Below are 24,774 nucleotides of genomic sequence, written 5' to 3'. Positions count from 1 at the left end.
TTTATGGAGGACCCTGAACTCTGCTGGCTCGATTACACTCACGGACTTCAGAAAGTAACTTCACGGGCAGTCTGTGGGCCCTGCGCCGGGTGACTACAGAATTCGTCGGGTCTGGGAGCCCTGGTTCTAAATGCTGTAACTCCAGACACCCCGAAGCCTAGCACACGAGTCACCATTATCTGTTGGGACTGGAATGATGGCACCAGCAGGATGCAGGTAATGCCCACAGGCACACCTGATGGACCTACACTGGAGGAAGAAGAAAGAAAGGAGGAGCCGGAGTTGATCACACTCCAGGCGGTGAGAATTAGGACACAGGAGCTGACCCCCAGCACCTCCGTCACCCCGCTTGGTGACCTGGCTTCATTCCTAACCCATCTTTTGAGCTATGTTTTTGTTTTGAATGTTCAGCTCTGCCATCTGCACTTTTTTTTTTTTAAGATTGTGTTTAAGAAAACAACTCGGCACCTGTCCCCCTCCTTCCAGATCTGCATTTTGATTCTCAGAGACAGTTAAAAACAGCTGCCAAACCCAGCTAGAATTGACTTCTCTCTATCTCCAAAGTATCCCACGTCTTTCAAAGTGGGAAGACTTTAAAACCTTCTGCTTGCAATCGCAACTACATATGTCAAGTGTACCAAATGCAAGAAGGCACATTAAGCTTCAGAATCTCCCATTTATCCCCACGTTGAGTTGTGGGTGATCTGACAGTCAGATGGTGGGAATGACTTTAGTTTCTTCAGAACAGCAGGTTTTACTGAGATGAGACTACAGTCAGTAATTGTATGCTTTCTTTGTGTGTAACACTGCTTTTTCAAAATGCAAGTGTCTACATTGTTTTTATTAGATTTTTTTTAATCCTATAAGATGAAAGAAGCAAGCATTTTTTTAAAGTACCTTTTACAAATTAAAAAAAAAAAAGTAAGCAGAATAATGTCAAATATCTTGCTACAGAGACACACTGCCAGCTAGTGTCAGAACTGGTCCCCTTGCCCCTGGCCAGCCTTGGTTCTAACACCTACTGAAAGCAGTAGATTGCTCTTAGGGGGCGGCTGGGGGTAGGGTACAGCCATGGAAAAAGATATCACAATCTTCTTTGGAAGAAATTCTCAGTTTACTCCAACATTTACAAATAGGAAATTATTTTTTATATTCAAAGTCCAGCAGTAATTTTAGCCATTCCTCTTAAACTAAACTTGGATGGAAACGCAAAACAGAATATCTAGAGAATTTTTAAAAATAATAATCCCCTTTATGTATCTTAACTGCTCCCACACATGAACATATAAAACATTTTTAAAAAATTAAAGTAATTAAGTCATTTCCAAAAAAAAAAAAAAACTTTGTTCTTCATTGCCATGAAGCCCCTGCCGAGAGGCAGGTGACACTTTAGGAGACAATCCTTACACTTTATTGCCTGTGCCCCAAAGCAGTGGATGAGACAGAGAGGAAATATAGACCCTGGGAAACAGATCACCTTCATGAAAATCATTTATCTAGCTTTTTTTTTTCTCTTTTGAAAGGAAACAGGATCGGCTGTGTTTACAAAACCCGGTGACTTTTTAAAGCTATTGTTTAGTTAATGGCCGCAGAGGTGCCCGGATCACTTTCTGGATATAAAAATTCTCAAGGAAAACCCAAGGTGAGTGACTGCTAGTAACAGCTGTCAACCCGCATGGAGGTAATTATACAGCCGTGATTAAAACAAAACCAGACCTTCAAATGGTATAGCCTTCTTCACTGAAACACTAGGCGACAGGAAACGGAAAGCCATAAAGCCCCCTAAATAAGCCCCAGTAACGATAAGAACCAACCGGAACCCCCAAGCGTCCCTGACTCAGAAACGCCCACCTGGTGAGCAACCCACGCACAAGGCGATGGCGCCCCGCCTGCCTGCACGAGGGGGTCCTGGAGCCCAGCTGGAAACTAGTGGCTCGGGCGCCGCTTCGCTAGCCTGCTGACTTTAGGAACAACCCGGCTGCTTGATGATTGGCACACTCTTAGATGCCTCTTCCAGGGACAGATCTACGGCTGAGATTAAGAATCCGAATGTCTAACCAGCACCCCATCCCTGTCTCCTCCCTACCTCTTCCTCAAGCAGTTGTTTTCATCAACCATGTTTGGGAAATACTGGCCGAGGGATGCTACCCCCCAGGTGTGGGCTAGCCTGGGAACCTACACCCACTGAGAGCAGCGAGACTGCAGCAGAGGTTCCCGACCTTGAGGATCTGTAAGAATGACAGAGGGCCCTGATTCATTGGGTCCAGGGGATGGCCTAGGGGTCGGTACTTCAGCAATCACCACGGGTGCTGCTGCTGCGGGCACCTGTGCCTTCCCCACGCCAACAGCCTCTGGCGGCGGCACACCTGCAGCCTCCCCTGTTTCCCTCTGAAAAGCGTTTCCACTCTTCTGCCTGCCCTGGAGCCTCTGCCAGTACACAAGTGAGTGTGGCCGGCTCCTTTGCTGTAAGCAAGCTGTGCTGGCTTTTCTCACCTGGGTGGTCTTTGTTCTGCTCCACCGATCCTACCCCCACCAGGGCCTTGGGTGGACGGCCAAGTGCCTGCAGCACGCCCTGGTGATCAGAGCACACCTAGCAAACCCTCTCTGCCCTGAAGTTTTGAGGGACAAAACTCCGCGACCAGACTAAACTCCTGGAGACCGTGGGGTTTCACCTGGTCCCCTCACAGGGCTCCGACTGACACCCTTTGCGGGGGGGGGGGGGGAGGTGGGCGGGGGGGGGGGCTGGGGCGAGTAAGTATCTCAGAACCACAGAATACCCTGGAGGAGGTCAGGGGCTTTGAAGTCAAACAAACCTGAGCACAGATTTAAGCTCCAGTCCCTTCTAGCTGTGTGTAGGGTCTGTCCCCCACAATGGATCCCTGCCAGGCCAGCAACATCAAAGTCACCTGAGGCCTTCTTTGAAATGCAGAAACTTGGGCCCCACACCAGACCTGCTGAATCAGAATCAGCGCTTTAACAAGATTCCCAGTGTTTCCCACGCACTGGCTGAGGTAGCCTATGAGGCATCTCTGAGATGCACCCGGAAATGGGGAAAAGAATATCTCCCTTATGAGACTTTGAGAAGCACGACCGACTGGGAACACTGCACTCAGCCGAGAGGCTGGCCCCTCCCCCGTCTCTCTTCTCCTCCCTCCGTTACCAGAACAGACGATCCTCTCTCTACTCTCATCACCTCTCCCTTTCCTTCCCTAATGACAGAACTGAGTTATAATGAAAGGAAAATGCTTTCAGCAAGAAAGTGTTTTTTAATCCTCCAATTCATTCTGCCTCCAGCTGAGTCAGAGGAGGGGGTGGGGGGCGGGGAGGAAGCAGGCGCCGCCTGGAGCAGTTTCCAAACTTCACAGCTAAGGCCGGCTGTGAGAGCCGTGTCAAGTGAGGAGAAGGGGAAGGCAATTGAGAGATGACAGGCCCTCAAACCCCCAGCTCCCAGCAGAGAGGGCCGAAAGGGCTCCGCCCTCTGGAAGGAGCCCAGCCAGGCTGACAGTGGACCTCAGGCCCCACAAGGCCCCGAGGCACGTTCTTCTTCCCAACTCCCACTCAGGAGGAACCACATGACCCTGATCGTAGCTGCTCCTAAAGTAATGGGCACCCTCCTACACCCACTCCCCTACCAAAAAACAAAACAAAACAAAACAAAAAACAGTAATAGTCAATGTTCAAGGGCTTCCTGGGCTCTTAGCCTTGTGCTCAGTACTTCACGAGAATTATTTCATTAATTATCACAATAGCTTAATAAAGGTGGGCATGGTTGTCATCTCCCCAACACCCACAGACCACACACACACACACACACACACACACACACACACACTGGACTGATAAAGAAAGATCAAAAAGGTCAACGAATGGGTCTAAGGCCGCACACCAGCAAGAAACAGTACCTGGACTTGAGTCCAGCCTCTCTGACCCGAGCGCCTGGCCTCGGCCTTCATCCCCAGCCCCAGGACACCCCCAGGCTGCCAGGTGAGGCGAGGCGGCAGGACAGGAGCCTAGGGGGCCCTGGCCGCTGCCACTTTTCTACGCCTTCGATTTTACTGTGGTTTTTCAGAGTTTGGTCACCCATGGCGATTACTTGAAGAGAAAAAGAGAAAGGGCAGAGAAAAGAGAACAAAACAAGGCAGCTGCCTGCGGCCCGCCCCCAATCACTAAATCAGAATCCCTGGGAATGGGGCCCAGACGTCAGTATTTTTCAAAATCTCGCCAGATGATTCTGGAGCATGAAAGGTAGGAGAATACGCAGAGAAAATGAGAGGCGGGGCTGGGAGGGAAATTTTCTAAAATCTCAAAAATTTCAATTGATGAGAAAGGAAGCCCTACGCAGTCACATGTTCCCAAACGAGAGAGAATCTTCTGTAACTGGAGGCTCTGTTCCCATCCCCAAGAGCATCTTAGGTAAGTAGAGTTCCCGGCCTCGCACCCAGCCAGGCAAAGACTGGGTGGGCTCAGCCCCCAGGACACCCTTGGTTTCCCACCACTGGCCTGCCCGTCGGCCCCATTCCTTCAGACGCTCCCAACAGACCAGGTTCCTAACGCACTGGCTTCTCTTTGTTTTAAAAGTAACAACATGGGAAACCCTTTTAGACTGAAATTTCCCAAGGCGCCAGAACCAGCCCAGCCTGGCCTCAAGGGGGTTCCGGCAGGGGCATCAGACAAAGCCTAGGGCTGTGGGGCCAGATTAAAACCTGAAATAGCAGAGGAAAATAGAAGAAGGCAAAGATTTAGTCTTTGCTCTCCGGCTGTTTTCAGTTGTTTCACACACCCGGTGGGTGCAGCGCACAGGGGACAGAAGCTCTGGGTTCAAAAACGTGCTCGGAAGATAGGACCGGAATGCAAAGTCTCAGCACAGTGGTGCTGAGCCTCGGGATGACAGGACAAAGACGTTGAGCTCAATTTCTGCCTTCGAAATCCCTGCCGGACGCCACGTCTTTGGGCTCCCATAGTTCTAAAAAATGTCCTGAAATATCCTGAAAAGCTCTAGGATCTTGATGAGCGGAAAATTTAATCTCCTGACCAAACCCAAAAAGTTTGCTCAGATTCTGAGCTAATGAAATCAATTAAATTGTGTAAAATTTAACGCATGTTTAAAATCAGCCTCTCGAGTGTCTTCGATGGCTCCCTGGCTACCAGGGTTTAACCTGGTTCGGTCAGAATCAATAAAGGGCAAGGCTAGAATTACCCAGAATCACTTAAAGCCCTGATAAAGCCCAAGTCCCAGCATGGCCACTCCATGTCCAACCTCACCCCAGGGCACTGGGGGAGGGGGCAGCCTAGTTACACCTGGCAACATAGGCAAGATGGAACAGTGGCCTCCTCAGCCAGGGGCACCCACGGTGTTTGGAAAAAGATGGGTGAGCTGATCTGGGGCTTCCCAGCCTGCCCTGAACAAGACTCCCTAGGGGAGACTCAGCACAGTGATGCTGTGCCCCGGGATGATGGGAGCCAGGGGAAAACTTACAGCGTGAGCCTGGAGCCACAGGCCCCACCATCTGGCTTGGCCCCCAAGTGCTGCTGTGGGTCCGGGCTCCTCGGTTGGGGCTGGGATACTGTCCCTTCAGCTTTTACCTCCTCTGTGTCCTCGAGGTGATAACCTGAGATCTAATTCTGCCTAGTCACACGTTGTCAACCTCCTGCTGACCCTAGTCAAGGCGGAGCCACTCCTGCTGTGCCCAGAGCCCAAGCCCAGAACATCCTCCACCACCCTCCTCACGGCCAGGACACCATTCCTCTGGCTGCCCCATCAGTGGGCAACACCTTCTCTCGACTTCCTCACATCCGGGCCCACTCTGCATCCAACACACCTACAGCTGCGTGATCCGGCCCACGTGGAGTAACCCGTGCAATTCCAGAGCGTCCGTGTGACGTGCACACGCCGCGTAGAGCTTTCATTTATGGTACTTCAAGTGTAAATCATCTCTAGTCCTCTTACCAACTAGCCAGAAGGCCAACTTCCGGAGAAGGCTTGTAGGAATGCAAACGTCAAACTCTCCTTGCCGTTTGACAAGCTCGACAGATCTCATTTAGAAGGTTTGCATAGAACCGAGGGACACTGTGCAGATTTCGTAAAGCAGAAGCACAATGCCCCAGAGACGCCTCTTACACTCACCTCAGATCAGACCAATAACAAACGGACTGGACCTGAATGACCAACTCAGGACCTCCAGTTTCCAGGGAAGGCTTGTCCAGCTGCTCCAAGATGGGGGGCAATGCCCCCAAGTGTCCTGCGACATGTGGGTCTGTGCTACACCTGTTCTCCCTCTTTGTCTCAGTGTTATCTACAGCTGGTTTTGCTGTCGTGTTGTGCTTCGTTTTGTCACAAGTCAAATTATTGGAAAATTCTCCGAGGTTAAAAAAGTGGAAGACGAGAAAACCTTAGAAAAATAAGTAATTCTTTTATTTCTACTTCAAAATATACTATGCACATCTGGAACTCGAAGAAAAAGTAGATCAGATTATGCCATCATAAAAATAAAATAAGGTAAAAAACGATGATTGCCCATTTCAGACCTGTCTCTAATCCAGCCGAGAGGGGCCCGCGCTGCCAGTGATCCTGCTGCTGGGAGCCAGCCCTCTGTCGGCGATCTTGGGGCCGCCTCACAGGGGTTCCGTGTCTAAGAGCTCCCGAAGCGTTTTGAGGACTTGCTTTGGCTGGCCGGCAGCCAGGTCCTGCAGCCGGGAGCCCATCTGCTCCTGGAGGTGCCTGGCCAGCCGGCACACCGCTGGGCGGACGTTCCCGCCGTGCCCAGGCAGGATGCCACTCCCGATCATGTTGTTCAGAAAGTACCAGAGGACGGGAAGCACATGTCGCTCCACGGCCTGGGGCTTTCGGGGATAAACCGAGGCCACCAGCACTGTCATGCAGAAAAGAGGAAGAGTCACTTGAGTCAGGCACTCTCTCCCTCTTCCACTGTCTCTCTTGGGACACCAGCTCTGTCCCTCAGAGGGCGGGCAGCCCAGCAGGGCCAACCGACCCATTAGACACACTACCTAGACTCACCCTGTGTTAAGGGCCCATGAAAATGTTTCGTTTTAAAATCAGAAGAAAAAAGATGTAGATATACAGCCCAGTTTACATTTGTGTTTATATCAAATACAATTTTTTGTATTTTTTATGGAAGAAGGTGTATGCAAAGGCAAAAGTGCTCAGGGCACATGACTGACAGCCCAGGGGAGAGGAGAGAGGCAGACACACCTGGACCCTAGTCCTGCCTCTGCGATCTACGAGCTGTGGGAGCCTGAGAAAGCCACCCAATCATTCGGAGCCTGTTCCCTAATCTGTAAAAATAATAATCCTGAGCCAAATTCTTGAGATCGTTAGAGATTAGATAATAAATGTACGTGAAGTAGGCTAGTGACAGATAGTAGCTAGAACTAATATTGCTTTAATCTGCATCACCACCTAGGAGAGTTCACGCAAACACAGGGAAAACTTGTACTAGGAAGAGAAGTCAAGCCTCCCTCAAATGAAGTATTCTGGAAAGTAAAACAGCCAGCAGGAGGTAAGACCAGTGCAGCCTTCCCTGTACCTGGGTGTCAGACCTCAGGACAAGACCAGCAGCAATCCAGGAGGCGTGAATGTGCTCCATAAACCATCATTCAGTGATGAACGCCCCCAACTCCAGTTACCCCATGGCTCCCCGCCTTCTCTAAACCCCAGAAAACCCAGAAGCTAGCTAAACCTGCCAGCGAGCTTCCATCGCAGAGTAAACGCCAGGGCTGTCCCAGGTATCAAAGCCATGTCAAGCCCCCCAAGTCGGCTGTGGGGGGCGGGGGGTGGGCTGCTCCTGTCTTCAGCCACAGCCATGCTAGCCTAAGTGCCTTCCTGCTAACAATGCACGCTTTGTAGTAATCAGTGCTCTCTGCCTGTCGTCTGCAGGAAAAAAGCTGGCCGAGGCCAACGACACTGAGAGCAGCACTTTATTTATGGGGCAAAGGAACTAGGAAGGTTCTGCAGGCCAAGACTTGCCCGGGGAAACTGACGTGGCCTGCGTCCTGACTCGGGCTCAGAGGTTCACGCTCTTTCCAGCCCCCACTGCCCCAAACCTCCAGGGGTTCTGCATTTCGGAGGCCAGTCTGGACTTCCATGGTTTTGTGAAACCCCTAATGTGGCCTTCCTTCATCAGCTTAACGTCACCCAGTCCTTCAGAATATCTTCCAGCAGGAGCTCCACAGGGCACCCCGATTTCGGAGCCAGCCTAAAACGCTCGGGAAGGCGAGAACACCTGCGCCCCCTCAGCTCAGCCTGCCTCTTGGGGGGTCATTTCTGCTGGACCGTGTACGCTGACTCTCGGTGCTCCCCGGGAGCTCCCCAATGTCACCGAGCCCTCAGAAGTAGAGGCGGTCCTCACTCCTGGGGGAGGCAGGACTGCGCCCAGTGACTCAGCTCAGCTCCTAGGAAAGTCTCCCGGAGGAGAGGGGGCCTCGAGCCGCTTCGTAAAGTGGAATGAGCGCCTGGAACAGGCTGCGAAGAAAGGGCACGGTTAACAGGAAAGCTGCCCCAGCCGGTCCTTAGGGTGGGGGAGCCGAGGGGGAGGCCGGAGTGGGGGAGCACAAGGGAACAAAGAGAAGAGTGCTCCTGAGGGGCTACCTACTCCAAACAGCTGTAAATCCAACGTTTCCTCACTCTCCACTGAATCTCACCTGCAAATAAAGGTGAGAACGTTCCCGAGAACCAGGCCCAGGCAGGGCTCCCCTGCTGCGACCAAAGGATGAGGGGTGCACGTGCCCCCAACACAGCCGCCTTGCCAGACCTGCGCCTCGGAGCTCTCTGCCCACCGTGAGACATTTACCCTCCAGCCCCCAGGCAGCTTACTCCTCAGGAGCCCAATCCCAGGGGGAGATCACCTGGCCGTCAGGGTTGGGGCTCTCAAACAGGCAGAGGAGGCAGTGGCCCCCTGGGAGTCACACGAGGAAGAAAACCTCATTAAACTCAAGCTTAAAAGGCAGCTGAAGTAATTAGCAAACGATTTACTCCCTTAAGCTGTGCTATTATTAATCCACACCTTGTGTCAATGGAAATTTTCTTCTCTGTCCCTCTGATCCCTAGTTAATAGAAACGCTACATAGAAACTCTTGCTTTGGGGGGTCTCTTGGAAATGGATAAAAAAAAATATTTATAGTAAATGGATAATCCAAAGTGAGGTACCCACCCACTGCTGGGCCCTGTAAATGATCTATACAAGGACAAGAAGGCTTTCACTCAGAAAATGCTGATTTCGAGCAACAAATGGGGTTAAAATCCGGCCCGTGTCTTGCTCGCCAGGCTGCACACGCAGGAGGAGAGGCGATTTTGTGTAATTCTCGCGACAGTGCTGCTGCTGACCAAGCACCTGCAAAGCGGTGCCCGTCTGGAAGGGGTCAGGTGACCTATAGGCTAGTGGCAGAGAGGAAGAAAGCACGACAGTTTCCTAAACACTATGTTAGCTATGTACAAACCTGCATTTTGACCAAAAGTAAAGATCGCCTTCTGGCAACGGGGGTCTTATCTTTAAAAAGCAGGTTATCAAAAAAAAAAAAAAAAAGCCTAAATGATCCGTGATCATTTTTGGTGTGGGATAAGTGGTTCAACTAACTGTCTGTCTGCCGTGAGAGAAGAACAGAGGTTTTGCCGGAAGGCCGTGGGGGGTGGGGCGCTCACCTGACAGACGGTCCGTGACATCGAGCACCGCCTGGCCACTCAGGAAACGTGCCCGCCCAGCAAACGCTTGCAGGAGGCAAAGGTGGTCTGAAAGAGAGAGAGTCAGCGGCCGTGACGCTGGGCCCGAGCCGCGGCGCCAGCCGTTCTGTGCCGGGGGCCCACGATGCCTGCATGGGGAAGAGGCCCTTTGGGGAGCTGAATTAATTTTTCCAGGTCACAGTGGGGCTACTTGATATGGGTTATTTGGAGAACAGTGAGTAGCTTAGAATAAACGGTCTCCAAATAGACCCTTTTCCTCCCACGGATCTGCTTCCTGCTGTTTGTGCTTCCTCAAAATTACTGTGAGCTTCGAGGAAAAGGGGAGGTAGATGGATAGAGATAAATAACAGATAGATAGATAGATAGATAGATAGATAGATAGATAGATAGATAGATAATTGATAGACAGATAGATAATAGACGATTAATGATAGATAATTGATAGATGATTGATGATCGATAACTGATGGTTGATTGATGGTAGATGATAGATAATATAGAGGACAGATGGATAATAGAGATAGATGGATAGATAGATATAGATGTGGGCATATAAATGTAGTTTTAGGGAAAACTGAGGCACTTAGCCATGGTCACACCAAAGGTCAGGAAAGGGTTGGGGTCAGAATTCAGAAATCACCTGCCAGACGGTCTGTGACATCAGAGCCTGAACTCATGCTCCAAGACACAGGACGTACATACCACAGCTGGGGGATCAGCTACCTCCACACTGAGCATTTACCGATATGCTCTGTGAACCAGGCGTGGAGCTAGAGACTCAGTAAGACCTGCCCTCCTCTTCCCCCTCGAGAAGATGAGGAGACAGACGCTTAACCATGAACTCCAGCACAGAGTCCGAAGCACCGTGCTCGAGTAACTACAAGCCTGTGGAGGGGGCGAGGTGGTGTCTGAAGCGACTGTGACCCACTCATCGCAGACCGTCCCAGCCTTCTCCACGTTAGCACTGAAGGTCCCATGTCCCAGGAAGTCCCCCAGCCCCTGGCAGGCCAGGATGGCCGTTTACCCTATCAGGAGCAGAAGCGCCTGGCTGACTCTGGAAGGGTCAGAGGAGGGACTTTGTGAGCTGAGGGTGGGTACATGTTTATATCTCAATAGTTTTTATATCTCGATAGTTTATACGCAACCTCACTGTTTAAGACTCAGGCCCGGACGACATACTTGTAAAGAAAGCAGTGTGTCCTCCACATGCCCCAGTCCACCTCTCAGGAGGCTGAGGGAGAAGGGGGAGTTTTAATCTTTTTCTAATTGTCCCAGCACCGCGACACCCACCCAGCACCCCAGCCACACTCAGCCCTGGGAGCCCAGCTGCCCCTGCCACCCAGCCATGCCAACAGGCAAAGCCTGGCGACCAAGCACCTCCGCACATGGATCTTGAAGGAGTGTTAACTGCAGAAAGAAACCACAAACAGCGCTGTCACAGCAGACGGGGGTGGGGGTGGGGGAATTCCAGGATAAAGAGGCTTTCTGCCATTCTTTTGATGGTGTTTCTAAAGTCAACTCCGGCATGACCCTCACAAGTACTGGATTTAGAAGCTGCTCATTCTTCCTCATTCTAGCTGATGTCTCCTGATGTCTCAAACTATTAAAATCCTGCATTCCTCACAAAGACATGCAAGGTAAGGAAAGCAGCCTTCACCCAAGGAAGGCACGGTAATCTAGAAAATACAGAAGGTCAGACCAGTCTCCTTTTCCCTCCCATTGCCTCTGCCACGGAGCCTGGAGGCACCCGGCATGACTGGCTCCCAACACTTTGCGACCACAGCAGTCAGAGCGTACAGTTCCATGGGAGCTGGGGCCAGTAACAAAATGAATTTTGCAGGGGTGCGACTGTGGGGCATGCCTTGTACCTATCAGGGAAATGAGGGGCATTACCACAGCAAGCCCCAGCAAGTGTGTCCTGGGGTCCCAGGAGCTGACCACCTCAAGGGCAGATTTCTCTTTGCAGGGGACAGAGATTAGGAACATGTCTGAGGCAGTATTTTCAGGTAAATTGCACCTTTTCTGAGTTCCTTCAATACCTCAGCACCGAGCCTCAGCATCCCCACTGCTGTGCAATCAAAGCTTTGTTTTTCTATCAAGCAACCATTCTCGCCAAGAGCTAATTCCTGCTTCCCTTGTTCCCTCCAGAGACCTGTAAAAGATATCGAGGAGAAAATGTACCTCTCTGCTGCTTGCAAAAGCTCCATTTATAAGGCAAGAGTCTTTAAAATAATTTGTGCTAGGAGATAAAAGGACTGCCAGCCTCTAGAATATTGCAATTTGCAAGAAGTGGTCTCAGGGTGTCTTGGTAAGGCTGTAATTGTGTAAAAATAGGTTTTTATACCATCGCCTGCATTATTGTGTACAGGTGCTTCTCTTTGTTCCAACCCCATCATCGGCCTTGAACTCACCTTTGAGTACAAGGACTTCTCCCTCTCTGCTCTCTCCCCACAACACTCAGTACAGGACATTCTCTGGAAGCAGCTGGACCTCCCACTCCTGGCCACTGACGTGGCCTCCCAGGGCAGAAAAGAAGTGAGAAACTTAGGGAATACTTATAAATGCACATCCAGCAGACGTCTGTGCCGTACCATGCCCGGCACACTGCAGACGCTCACTGAATGCTTGCAGAGTACAGGGCGATGTTCAAGCAGAGACACCGTTTGCCCAAGCTGGTTTAGAGATCCCAGGGCATCATGCCTGGGGTAGCTGGCCTCTCTTCCTCTGGCTACTTTTACAGGGCAGCACGCTCACCTTTCGGGTCATATTCAGGTTTAATGAGAGGCAGTAAAAACTAGAGGTTAAGGGTGTGGGATCCAGGTCCAGATTGCCTGGGTTTGAATCCTGGCCTTTCCACGTTTCACTGTGTAACATGGGACAAGTCACATGGACTGCGGCAGCAAAGAAACTGGAGTAAAACTGGACTCCAGACAATAAGCTTAAGAATTATGATGTCACAATACAATAAGCTCAGTAAGTTACGATGTCCCACAACTGAATTCTCTGTGGCCACCAAAACTAGGACTGTTCATTATGGGAAAAAAACTGGGAATGATCCTTTTAAACAAACAAACGAACAAACAAAAAACGCAAGCTGTGGCATAGCAGGTAACAGAGCAGTGACAAGCGAATCAAGTGTGTCATCACGTGCAAATGCTCATGCTCTGCCTTTAAAAAAAAATCAGGATGTAAATTCAAGTGTGTACTATAAGCACAACCTTGTATACAAACAGGTACAGAAGAAAATACGTAAAACGGAAAATGCCAAAATTACTAACGGTTTCTTTTAGGTTTTGGGCCTGCAAGTGAGTCTTTTCCTTTCAAATGCTTTGCATTTTCCATTTTCTCAGTAATTAATAAGTATACTTTTATAGCGGTGTTAAATGAAAGATGCAAAGTCAGCATTGTATTTACATTAGGATTTTTAACCAGGGAAATCGCTATGCATATAGACGAGAAATAGAAGAGACACTTTTGAGCAGCTGGGATACGAGAGGGGCACCATGGATGAATTTGTAAATCCCATTAACGATATAATGCTGGTCATATGATTTACATAAGGTAGTAAGTTTAAAGTCAGAGTACAAATAGCAAAAGTAGACCCGAAGTCGCCCACTTTCAAGCTTATCTGCTCTCTCCAGCACTGGCCAGGAGCTGTGATACATTAAGCCTTTGGGTGCTCAGCAGGCTCAATGCGGTCTGAGCAGGAGCAGGTGAGCTGTCGGCGCCTGGCGTTTTAATTGGTGAAGTTTCCTCTGTAACTAACCCGGTAACAGAGCCCGAAGATAAAACCATCCAGTCAGCTTAGGAACTGTCTTGATACCTGGATTAATTCTCTTTGATACCTGGACTAACATCAGAAGGTTTTGATGCTGAGTAGAGGGAATGCCATTCCAGCCTCACTCCTGGAGAGGCCACAAGGCAGGCAGTGTGGCAAAGGGCAGAAGTCAGGGAGCAAGATGCCCAACATGCCTCCTTCCTCACCATCCCCCAACAAAGGGACATGGGCAGAAATCCCACCTGCTCTGCCAACCAGCACACCACCCGTCCCACTCACCCTAAGGAAAACCAAAAAACTAGAGGAGATGTGGCAGATGAATCGACGTTATCGAATTCCAGAATGAAGAGGGATCTTAAGAGGCCGCCTAAAGAGGCCAGCCTCCCGGTTTGGTCGTGCGATCTGGACTTTGTGCCAGAAGACAGCCTAGCCTGGCTTTATTCTTGATCCCCTTGGCCCCCCCATAGAGCAGGAAATAAATATAACATACTGAACTGTTGCTTTGTGATTTTTCATGTTTAAGTATTTCACAGCATCTCACAGTTCTCTTTAGCTCGGAGCCCAGAATCCCTTATGGGGTATAAAAGAGCAGGCTTGGGAGAAAACTCCCTGCTCAAAGGGCTCCAAGCCAATCCCGGGAGGGTCCTCTGGGTGCTAAGGGTCCCCAGGGACCACCAGACACAGCCTGGGTGATGTGGAAAGGAAGATTTACATCCCTTCTCTTCTGTCCCACCTGCCCCATCTCTGCTTCTACCACCCAATCCCCTGGGACAGTGGGAAGTTTAATTACGTGCAACCACGCTACCCTCCACAGGCCAGGCTCAGACCATTCCAAGCAAATAGAACTATTCCTGGAAAGAGTTTGACTCTACCCTGGCACACACGGGCAGTGAGGAATGATCCTTGTTGGCAACCTGAATCCCTCCAGTTCTGACCTAAGTGGATATGAACATTGGCTCATCACTTCCCAGTCAAGAACGCTTCTGAAACCAGTGTTACTGGTGGGGCTCAGAGGGTATGGCTCACAGCAAAGCCAGGCCTTGAGAGACCGCTGCCACACCTGTTCAAAATGACATGGAGCCAAGACCCTGTTGCTTCACCCTTTGGGCCCCAAGGGAGCCTTTTGCCAGGGATTTACTGGGCTCCATCCATCCTTTGAGGCCAACTTCATTCCATTCTAGCCTAGTGCTGACCTAAACATCAGAGAGAAAGACAGTGCCCCTCATGACGGCCTCCATTCTCCCTGTGCCAAGTCCTCCAGCTGATGGACCAGAGGAGACATCATCATCCACACTCAGGGACACCCTAGGCTAAGAGGTGTCTTCCTGGAAGCTGGAACCTGCCCCAAGGTGTGGTCAGATCACCAAAGCAGGCTATCCCGAGGCCCCCTTTCCAGGGCGCCCAGCTCAGGCGCTAACAGCAGGGCTCCAGGTAAAGTGGGCCTGAGTCTTGCGGCAACGCCAGACACCAGATTCTGTAGCCTAAAGCTTCAGAGCTCCCACGCGCTCAAGAGGCCGGCCCGATGGCAAAAATGGAAAGGAAAACACCTAGAGGGAAAGAGTTAAAGGCTCCTCTCCCCAGACAAGGGTGCTCATGCTCTTCAAACAGCTAAAGCCTATTTTGTGTGGTGTAGGTTTTCCCAGTCAATCCAGGACCCGCGGTGATTTACCAGGAGCCTTGGTTATTGGCAACAGCAATCTCACTTACCCAGAGCGGCGCCGAGAACAAGCCGTAATTTAGAGCTGGATTTATACTGTTTGTTCTACAGCAACAAAGTCAGCAAATCATAAATTCCCACTGAGATGAAGAGAGGAAATTGACAGTATTTATGAACCTGAGAGGCAGAGAAGGCCCTGGCCGAGCCTTTGATTTGTAACTAAAACTTCTCCTGGAGGCTCCAGCCAAGGACACAGTGCTGTGTCCAGCCCCAGAAAGCTGGGCTCAGGCCAGGGTACAGGGATGGGGAGGAGGGGTGGTGTGCCAGGCGGGGTTTCCAGCCTCACCATGGGGATGCTCTGTGGGTGCTAAAGATAGGGCATCGCTCTGTGCTCATCAGGACATAGAGCAACAAGGCACACAAAGATGTTCTCAGATCAGAAGCTTTCTTGCATCGAGGCGAGACTGATTTGTGAAAACTCATGGTTCTGCCGGTTGGGACATAAATCTACGCATGTCCTACATTCTCACACACAGTGGAGGTTTTGAGCTTGCACTTCAGCCTTTGTACTAGGTATACCAGATATCACCTTCACATCATCTATGAAGGGAATGGAGGACAGAAGTAGACGCGCCAACAATTCCTCCTAACGTTTAAGTTGTGATACTGCAAAGCCCCTAGGGAACCGGGGGCTCTCGCCTTTCCCGCTATGTCTCCCACAGCTCCCTCCTTTTTTTCTTTTCATTCCTCCCCCAACTCCTCTCCAATTTCACTCCCCTCATCCCGAATCCCTCCCACCTGAAGCCCTGGCCCCAAACAATCTTCCTAAAAGGCCACTCTAATCCATTCCACGTTCAAAAAGCCGATGGAATCCCAGCCTAACTCCTGTGCCAGACAATCAAGGTGGCCCGCCACCCAGCCCACCCACCCATCAGCTTTGTCCTCTTTGACATGCTTCCCTGTAGTCTCACTAGCATCCCACCTGGTCCCCATGCAAGCCACATCCACTGTTCCCATCTCCACAGCTAAGGAAATTGTCGACAACTCTTCTCCACTCCTTCCTGGCAACCCTGGCCTATTTTTCCTTCAGTGCTCTAAAGGCTCACACGTCGTGGTGCTGTGTGACCCTGGGTGAGTCATTTGCATCACGTGTCCTGAAGGAGGCAAGACTACATCACCTCCACATCTCCTCTGCTTCCCACCATCAAGGGTGGAGACACACAGATGGCTGCGAAACGGCAACGCTGCCAGCCAAGAGCCTCGGAGCCTCTGGGCTGCCCGCCCCTGCCCCACGCAACCTCTGGGAAAACGTTTAACCAATGCCTTTCACCGCTCTGCTGATTCCCAAGCAGGGAGGGTGGGCCCGGCGGACGGAGGCACTAGGAAGGGAGCCAGCTGGCCGCCAGAGCCCAGAGGGGGCCGCGGCGGGGGACTCACCCAGACTCTCAATCATCGCATCCAGCGCAGTCACGGCCGCAGCATAAATCCCCGAGTGCTTGGAGTTGAGGTTGTCTGCAACGGCAATGATGACAGAGAGCAGCATGGGGAGCAAGCTCTCTCTGAGGAGAGGAATCATCTTGGCAAGGGACTCGAGCGCCCACTGGTTCACTTTCTTGTTGGCATCCTGAAGCCTTGGGGTGAAAGCATCAAAGACCTATGGCGGGAACAGAAACCAAGAGCCCATGGGAGCCCCAGCTGGGCAGGAGTCCCATAGCCCAACCAAGCACCCTCCGCAGGGACTCCTCCTGCATCTCTGGCAGGCGTCGCCTAACCTATGCCGTAACATTCTCAACAATGAAGAGATTGCCTCCTCAGGGTGGGGGTGGGGGGAGAGGGGTGGGGGGGTAGGGGGCGCACGAGAGGAAAAATCAACCATGTATCGAGCATTCACTGTGTGCAGAGCATCAGAGCATCTTGTTAGGTACTCCGTACTCTCTTTCCTGGAATGATCCTAACAACCCCTGAGGCGTGTGTTCTCCTCCTCACTTAACCTTTTAAAACAAAACAAAAAGCAAGGCTGAAAGAGGTTCAATGCCTTGCCCAGGTCATACCTCTAGTAAAAAACTTGAATGGAAACTCAGGTTTGCTGACTTCAAGCCTGTGTCTCAGCTACTTAGTGTAGCTATGTGGTTTGACTGTCAGCGGCCTTGCTCCTGGAAGAAGCAGGCTCTGTTCTGGTTTCCAGCCCTGGAAAGGCCTGTGCGTGGCCCTAACCCACCTGACCAGCCATTCTGGCCTGGCCGCCTGGCCCCAAAACATTATGCACATAGCTAGCTAACCAGGAGCAGCCCTCGGCTATAGCATCCTCCACTTTTGCCCTCTTCCCTACAAATCTGCTAGAGGGATAAGTGATACCCAGGACACTTCTGAGCAGCCCCAAGGTGCCTGGTGGAGGGCAGTGCCCTGGCCCCCCTCGGTCACTTCCACACCTTAGAGCATTACCAAGGCAATTGAACAGCAAATGCTTATTAGTCTCCCTTTATGCCGAGGGGCCTGGCTCAAAGTCTCACCCTGTTCAGAGTTTTCCAAACTGAAGTTGCACCCGTCACGGAGAGAGAGGTGGAGGGCAAGAGTGTGGCGGCGCTCACCTGCACCAGGTTGGCGGCGATGAGCTCCGGCTTGGCCTTGCAGTGCTCGAGGAGCCGCGCCACGCCTTCCATCCGAGACTGGTACTCCTTGGCCTCCAGCAGCCGCGTCAGCTCCCTCAGCTGCTCCACCACTTCCTGTCCACCCCGCATGGAGGAGCGCAGCCCCGCCAGCCACGGGCCATTGGAGCGGAGCCTAAGTGGAGGGAGCACCTGACTGGGGCAGCCCCAGGGGATGGACGCACCTCCTGTCCCATGCCCCACCCACCCACAGACAGGTGGGTCTGAGATAAGAGTGTCACCAGGTTTGGCCAGTCCCAGTTTCTCCTTCGCCTGTTTTTTGGAGATTCTGGAAATCTTTTTTCCTTGAGGGACAACAGTATGGTTGCCTAGAGCCCCACCCCCTTGTCGGGGGTGGGGGCAGGGCCCTCTCTTCCTGCATTATTTTTTTCTTTTCAGAAATGAAGGGATGGGAATCCATGGAAGGCTGACGAGTGTTCAGTCAATCTAAGAGCGGGGGAAGACCTTGCGGGGCGCCTTGATCCTGATCCAAACCTGGTGACACTCACAGTCCTCCGGTAACTAGGGAAATGTTAAGAAGCCATGTTCTCCTCTTACACGGGGGCCACAAGCCCACCATACCCCTGGCCCTTTCCAGCCAACGTGAGAGCAGCTCCATGCAGAACCCCTAGCCCCACTCCGGCTCAGAGCCTGGGTCTTTGAGCTCGTGCCCTACAGCCAAGTCCCACCCAACAGAGCCCAACATCATTCAGCCGCTCATTTCTACATCCCACACTCTTTGCCTACTGAGTGCCAAGCACTGTGCAGGGCACTGAGAACAGTAAGATGAGCGATACGGTCTTTGCCCTCGGGGGCTCACAGACCAATGGGAGACATCACAGCTAAGTCAGCGGGCTGACAGAGGACTGAAGAACAGGACAACCTATCCACCCAGGGGACATGGAAGCACAGAGTGTCAGAAAGAGCTTCTGGGAGAAGGTGACCATGGAAACTTGCAGAATGGGCACATTCTAGGTGCAGGTGGCACCGCATAAGGCAAAGGGACAGCAGCAGCAAAGGCACAGTAGCGAGAGAGAACGTGGAGGGGCAGGGAACACAGGCTGCTCTGGTCTGGCCGAGAGGATGCATGGGAAAGAGAACACACGCCTGCGAAGAGGTGGGCGCGGGCTTCCCTGAGGCCCCTGCTAGGCGTTCAGATGTGGTCCTCCCAGGAGCTTAAGTTTTAGGCACAGGAGTGACTGTTGGATTCCTGCTGGGTTCCTCGCTCCTCCTAGCCCCGCCCTCTAGCTCCTCAGCCCATTTCCTCTCATCTAGTCCCATCGCTCTGATGGAGAAAGGATCCCGCTGCTCTAAGTGGCTAGAGAAACGCTGAGCTCACACAGACAGGCTGACGGATGGCAGATCTCAGCCCCTTGAAATACAAGCTAAGACTGCAGGAATTCACTTCTACTGGCAGAGGCTCCTGAGCCCAGGATTGGGAATCCCTGAGATTTGGGTGGGGGAACACATCCTATAAATTCTTCCACTAGTGCTACAGACCCATGTAGGTCTGAGCCATAGCCCAGATCCACACTTCCTCCCAGAGCCTCCCCTGGCCGCCTCTATTGGCAGTCTTGGATGTGGAACCCCAGAGAGATAGGAGAAGACATACCCGTTCTCGCCTGGCAGACCATTCTCCCACACCTCCAGACTCCTCGACACCTTGTGGCCTTTGGCAGATGGAAGTTCATTACTATCTTCTATTCCCTTGAAAAATACGCACAGAACTTGAGCCAAAGGGAGTAGCCTCTAGGGAACTGCCAGACACTCCAACCTACACCACAACAGAAATAACCTCTTCCACCTGGGGGAGCTTTGGAGGGCACAGTTTAGCCTTCTGGAGCGCTGCTACTTGGGGCCCAGTAATGGGGGTCAAGATCCCCATTTCACAGATGAAGGCGTGGAGGCCCAGGGAGGATCAAGGGACACAGGCCGTGAAGGGCAGAACCAGTCTGAGCACAAGGGAAGGAAATCACATTTATCCCACCTGGCAGGTGTTGTAGGTGAAATACAAACCTCTGGAGGGCACTCCCACACACACCCTGACCAGTGTGAGGACTCCCAGGCTCAGCTCTCATCCCCCGCCCAAGACCCGCTCACAGCCTGCCAACGCACCCGCTGTTTAATGGCCGCCATAACCTTCTGCAAGTCGTGGGACGGGAGGGACTGCTTCAGAAATGCATCGAACTTCGTGTTCAACATCAAGATATTCACCATCTTCCGGCCATAAAACCTGCCATAGGAAGACGAGTAAGATAAAGAAACAGCCACAGAAATGCATCACAAAGTTGCTTCACAACTTTATATAATTTTCTAATTATAGTAAGAGAGTTTTTAATACTGTTTCTAATTATGGCAATAATCCCTACTCGATTAACAATTAGATTCATAAAAGAATAAACATCGTACTCCCATTACCAAGAGAAAATCACTATTCATTTTACATGTTTTCTTATAGTCTTTTTCCCATGAGCATACATTTTAGTTGCTATCAGAATGTATATATACAACTTATATCCAGCTTTTATTACTTAATCATTAATCATCTTGCCGTGTCATCTTTTTAATGGCTACATAATATTCATTAGATGACTGTACCAAAATGTACTTAACTTTTTTTCTGGTATGGGACATTTAGAAGTCTGAGGAAGAATGCAGCGGAGCAGTATAGGAGAGAGTGGTCCGCTCTACCTGGTGAATGGGATGAGTGGGGAAGAGAATCAAGGAGGGCTTCATAGAAGAGGTGATTCTTGGGTTGGGACTCAAAAGATGAGTAGGCGTTTACAAGTGGGACAGAATTAGGGAGTAAGTGGGAGGAAGGAGCTATTCTAGGGTCCATAAGACAATCTGACTGTTGTGTAGTCAGAGAATAGTGAGCAGGGACTGGACTCAGGAAGATAGCAAGCTGAAGAAAAAGAAGGTAGGACCAATTTAGGCAGATAAGAAGAAGTTGGGCTTTAGCCTGCAGGCAATGAGAAGCTGAGGAAGGATCAGATTTTCACTTTAGTCAAAATGTCTTTGGCAGCAGTGTGGAAGATCTTTGGGGACAAGGCCAGGGGACAGGAGACCGATTAGGAGGCCACCTATAATAGTCCAGGGAAGTGACTGGTTCTGAAAAAGACCTGAAGTAAGGCAGTAGAGTGGGGGTAAGAGGGAGTGATCAGATTCAAGAGCTGCTAAGGAAGTAGAAACTGCAGGACTCAGCAGCTGATTGAAAGTGGAGCATGAAGTGCTGAAAATGATCGTATTTTGCTCAATCTAAGACTTTATGGATTGTAAAATGCACCATTAATCTATTTTCTACTAGGAAAGAAAAAAAAAACAGAAAAAGAGAACACTGGCAATAATATTCACTGCTTTCAAAGGCACCGCCTCACGTGTGAAGACGACCCTTTCACTTGCTGTCTCAGAGACGGAAGGTAACATTGCTTGTGGGTAGGATCCTTGGGCCAAGCAAAATGCTTGGCGATTGCTCTGCAAGAAAGTGTGGAATTTTGGCCATTCCTTCAATGATGAATGTTTGCCTTAATATCTAATTTATACCCATCTCTCTATTTCCATGCCTTTTCTCATAAGCAATAACTTTCCATTTCAATGCCGAGTAATAGCGTTAATATTTCTAAGACATTTTAAACAGAAATTACACTCAATGATTCCCCCATGGAGCATCCATGGTAACTTCTTAAAATAAATATGAGAGGCTAACGAGCAAAGAAGGCTCATAACATAGTTCCTACAATGCAATTTTTAATTCAGAGGCTTATACCATGAGCAACAATGACTGACTTTGCAGATGTGCAGATAGTAAAACCCAAGTCACAATTGATGCCTGGCCAACAGCAACTATGAGATGCCTCTGATTATAAAAATATTAAAATGTAGGGGAGAAACGTGTCTTAGAATCAACGAAGTATGAAATTTCTCATTTAGCATCTTAGATGACTCAGTAAATAACAGTGACTTTTAACAATAGAGGGAACAGAGCCGGAGAAGCAGGTCTGGGGAGAAGGCAATAAGTTCATTTAGGGACACTTTGTGCTGAAGATGACAGTTAGACATCCTTGTGATGGTTCCTAGGGCAGCATCAGAGATACGGGACTGAGAGGGTGTGGGCTGGAGTGGCAGGTTGGGAAGCATTAGAGTTTCAGTGTGGCTGGAGCCACAGGAAGAGACGACACTGACCAGGGAAAGTCATAAGCGAGGAAGGAGGACTAAATGTGCTCCTGCAGCCACCTACGTTCAGAGGGCAGGAAGGGTAGGAACTGGCCATAGAAAGACAAGCAGAGCCAGGGAGTGAAGTGCCATGGAAATCAGAAAGAATCACGTTCTTGGAAGGAAAATGAAGTGTAATCAACCCCATCCAACCAAGAGCGAGATCAGGATGGAGAAAGGTACTAGATCTGCAGAGATCGTAGTCCTCGATTTCCATCCCCTCAACAACAATGAAAACCAACCAACCAAACCTTTTTTTCTTCCCCGACAACTTTGCTCATTTTAGTAAATGGCAGTATCATTCACTCAGCTGGTCAGTTTATAAACCTAAGAGTCATCTTTGATCCCTCTTTGAAAGCCTTGCCACCTACCTCCTTGTTGGCTCTGCCTTCAAATTATACCCAAATCCACCTCTGTCAACCTCCAGCACCCAAAAAGGGCCTGGACTATGAGATAGCCATCAATCTGGGTCCTCCTCCATCCTGGACCCCTCCCCCACTATCAATCCTCCAAAGAGCAGCCAGAGATATATATATATAGTTTTTTCCAAATAAAAGGCTAGCAAACATATAAAGAAACATTAACTAGTAATCGGGGTGGGGGGAAAGGCTCTCTGTAACAGCACAGAGCTGACACTTGTACCCACTAGATCAATAAAAATTAGAGACCCAGATATTGCATAGCAGTGAGGGTGCAAGCACCTGGGGCACTGCAGGAGGGAGGCAGAGGGAGCAGCAGGCAAAAAGAGCTCCTGGCAATGCTTGGGCTGCCCGCGTGGACTTGTGCCCTTGACCACAGTCCTGTTCCTGGGCATATTCCCAAAGACATTCGCCCTGGGCTTCGTCGGGGGCACGCAGGAAGATGTGATGTGCAGCACTGTTGCACTGGGGAAGGTGGGAGGAACGACATGCATCACATCCCTCCAGGGAGCATCCTCGGCCTGTCCCCGTGACTGCCCTGCCTGGGATGCAACAGAGCACAGGGTGGGCGTGCCCTCCGGAGCTGTACAGGGTGTGGCGCGGTCTCCAGACATGGTGATAACATGCTGTGAGCTGAGAAGGGTGGTTAACTGGACCTCAAACCTGGATTCTAAAGGTAATCAATCAGAACCAATCACTCTCCCGCTTCAAACCAGCTAATACCGCCTCATGCTCCTGCTAAAAAATCTTCTAGTGACTTCCAGTCACACACAAACCGAAATCCCAACTCCCCACCAAGGCCGGTGAGGACCCCCTGGCCCGGCTCCGTCCTCTCTCCACTCACCACGCCCACCACTCACGGTGCTCTGCCCAGCCCAGCCTTTCCTCCCCTAGAACACAGAACTTATTCCCGTCCAGGGGCCTTTGCACCATTTCCTGTGCCTGGGATGCCCGCACCCCGGACCCTCAAAGAGCTGGCTCCCACTAGCAATGAGTTCTCAACTCAAATGTCACTCTTTAGAAAGCTCTCCCTCAGCTCTCAGTGCGAAGCAGCCACACCCCATTCTCCATTATATCTTGTTTTTGCCTCTATATCCTTTATCTGTACCCGAAATAATCGTAATTATTTATTGGTTATTGTTCATCTATCCCCACTAGGAGGTAAACTCCAAGACGGCAGAGGCATACATTTTCTTATCTACTACGACAGTCATAATAACAAAAACAGTGCTCATTAAATGTCTCTTGAAGATAACGAAGAAACCGTCTTTTCGGATGAGGGAGCTGGGGCAGAACGGGAGCAAGAGCAGGAAAGACTGCGGCGGCCAGAGAGAGAACGGAAGGCGAGAGGGTGGACCCGCAGCGCACTGCCCGGTCCCTGGCTGTGACAGTGGGGAGACATGGGACAACAGCTGTGCCTCGGGAAGGGCACAGCTTCGACCCGTCCAACCGTCCCTCCGCGTGATGCTGGCGAAGCTGAGCGGGGGTGGCTGGTCGCCTCCTCGGCCCTGGGCCGGCCCGTCCGCAGCCCCCAGGCTCCGGGCCTGCGTTACCTGGTGTGCTGGTTGGAGTCCTGCGCCAGCCTCACCAGGTTGTGCACCAGCGTGTCTGTGCTGTCCCTGGTGCCCGAGAGAAGCTTCTCAGCACCGATCTGCTCCAGAACCGCTGAGAGGTGCTCGGCGGTGCATTTCCGGACTAAGGGGTTCCGGTGGCTGAAAGGAAACGCAGTCACGGTCAGGAGCTCGGTCAAGGAACAGGGGGCGGGGGGCCCCACGCTGCCCCACGTGGACCTGCAGTTGTGCATCCATGTTTCACAAGGTGATGGGCTCTGAATTCTGTCTCGTGTGGGCTAAGGGGAACCTTCGAGGGAAGAGCAGTCACTTCCTGACGACAGAACGAAAGATGATGATGACAGCCACAATGGGACAGGGAAGGAGGACTGAGGCCACTTGGTGATCCCCAGATACACCTGTGCCCACCGTTCTCTGTGCCTTCCTGAGTTCAGAGTCTGCCTTTGTCTAAACGAACTTCTCCACCTACAAAGATCCTACCCAACCCCCACCTCGTCTGCCTTCCCCAGCCCCTGAGGCAGAACCAGACACTCCCTGGGGTAGCACTGTCCCTGCCCCCCAGGAAGCACAGGTATACCCCTGCCGCTCCCCAGTCAGGCGGGAACTCCCAGGGGTGAGCTGGTTCCTGGCACACGCCCACACCGAGGGGGAGTTCACCGCACATTTGTTAAGCTGAATTGAGACAGGAGGGGGTGACAGGGAGCTGATGCGTGATTCGGTAGCCGTCACGAGGGGAGCTTGAAATCTTATAAGAGAAACCCACTGGGATAGTATCTCTTTCTTTTTCGCCTTATCTAA

The 24,774-nt window shown here is 51.1% G+C and overlaps 1 protein-coding gene across 2 annotated transcripts in view; it reads right to left on the bottom strand.

Annotated features, from left to right (window-relative positions):
- Positions 1-6,142: 6,142 nt before the first annotated feature.
- TOGARAM2 (TOG array regulator of axonemal microtubules 2) overlaps positions 6,143-24,774 on the bottom strand; it is a 49,875-nt gene continuing 31,243 nt past the window's right edge. For both annotated transcript variants that reach the window (XM_016145336.2, XM_016145335.2), the window contains exons 14-20: positions 23,959-24,117; positions 19,890-20,007; positions 19,387-19,481; positions 17,718-17,910; positions 16,567-16,783; positions 9,656-9,742; positions 6,143-6,869 (exon numbers count right to left, since the gene is read on the bottom strand). In XM_016145336.2, coding sequence (XP_016000822.2) covers positions 6,613-6,869; positions 9,656-9,742; positions 16,567-16,783; positions 17,718-17,910; positions 19,387-19,481; positions 19,890-20,007; positions 23,959-24,117 — 1,126 coding nt within the window. In that variant the 3' untranslated portion in view covers positions 6,143-6,612. The remainder of the gene's footprint in view (positions 6,870-9,655; positions 9,743-16,566; positions 16,784-17,717; positions 17,911-19,386; positions 19,482-19,889; positions 20,008-23,958; positions 24,118-24,774) is intronic.

The sequence above is a fragment of the Rousettus aegyptiacus genome, unplaced genomic scaffold (assembly GCF_014176215.1).
Source record: "Rousettus aegyptiacus isolate mRouAeg1 unplaced genomic scaffold, mRouAeg1.p scaffold_m13_p_7, whole genome shotgun sequence".
Classification (NCBI taxonomy): domain Eukaryota; kingdom Metazoa; phylum Chordata; class Mammalia; order Chiroptera; family Pteropodidae; genus Rousettus; species Rousettus aegyptiacus.
Note: the sequence above shows the minus strand (reverse complement) of the source record. Positions and strands in the feature narration are given on the sequence as shown.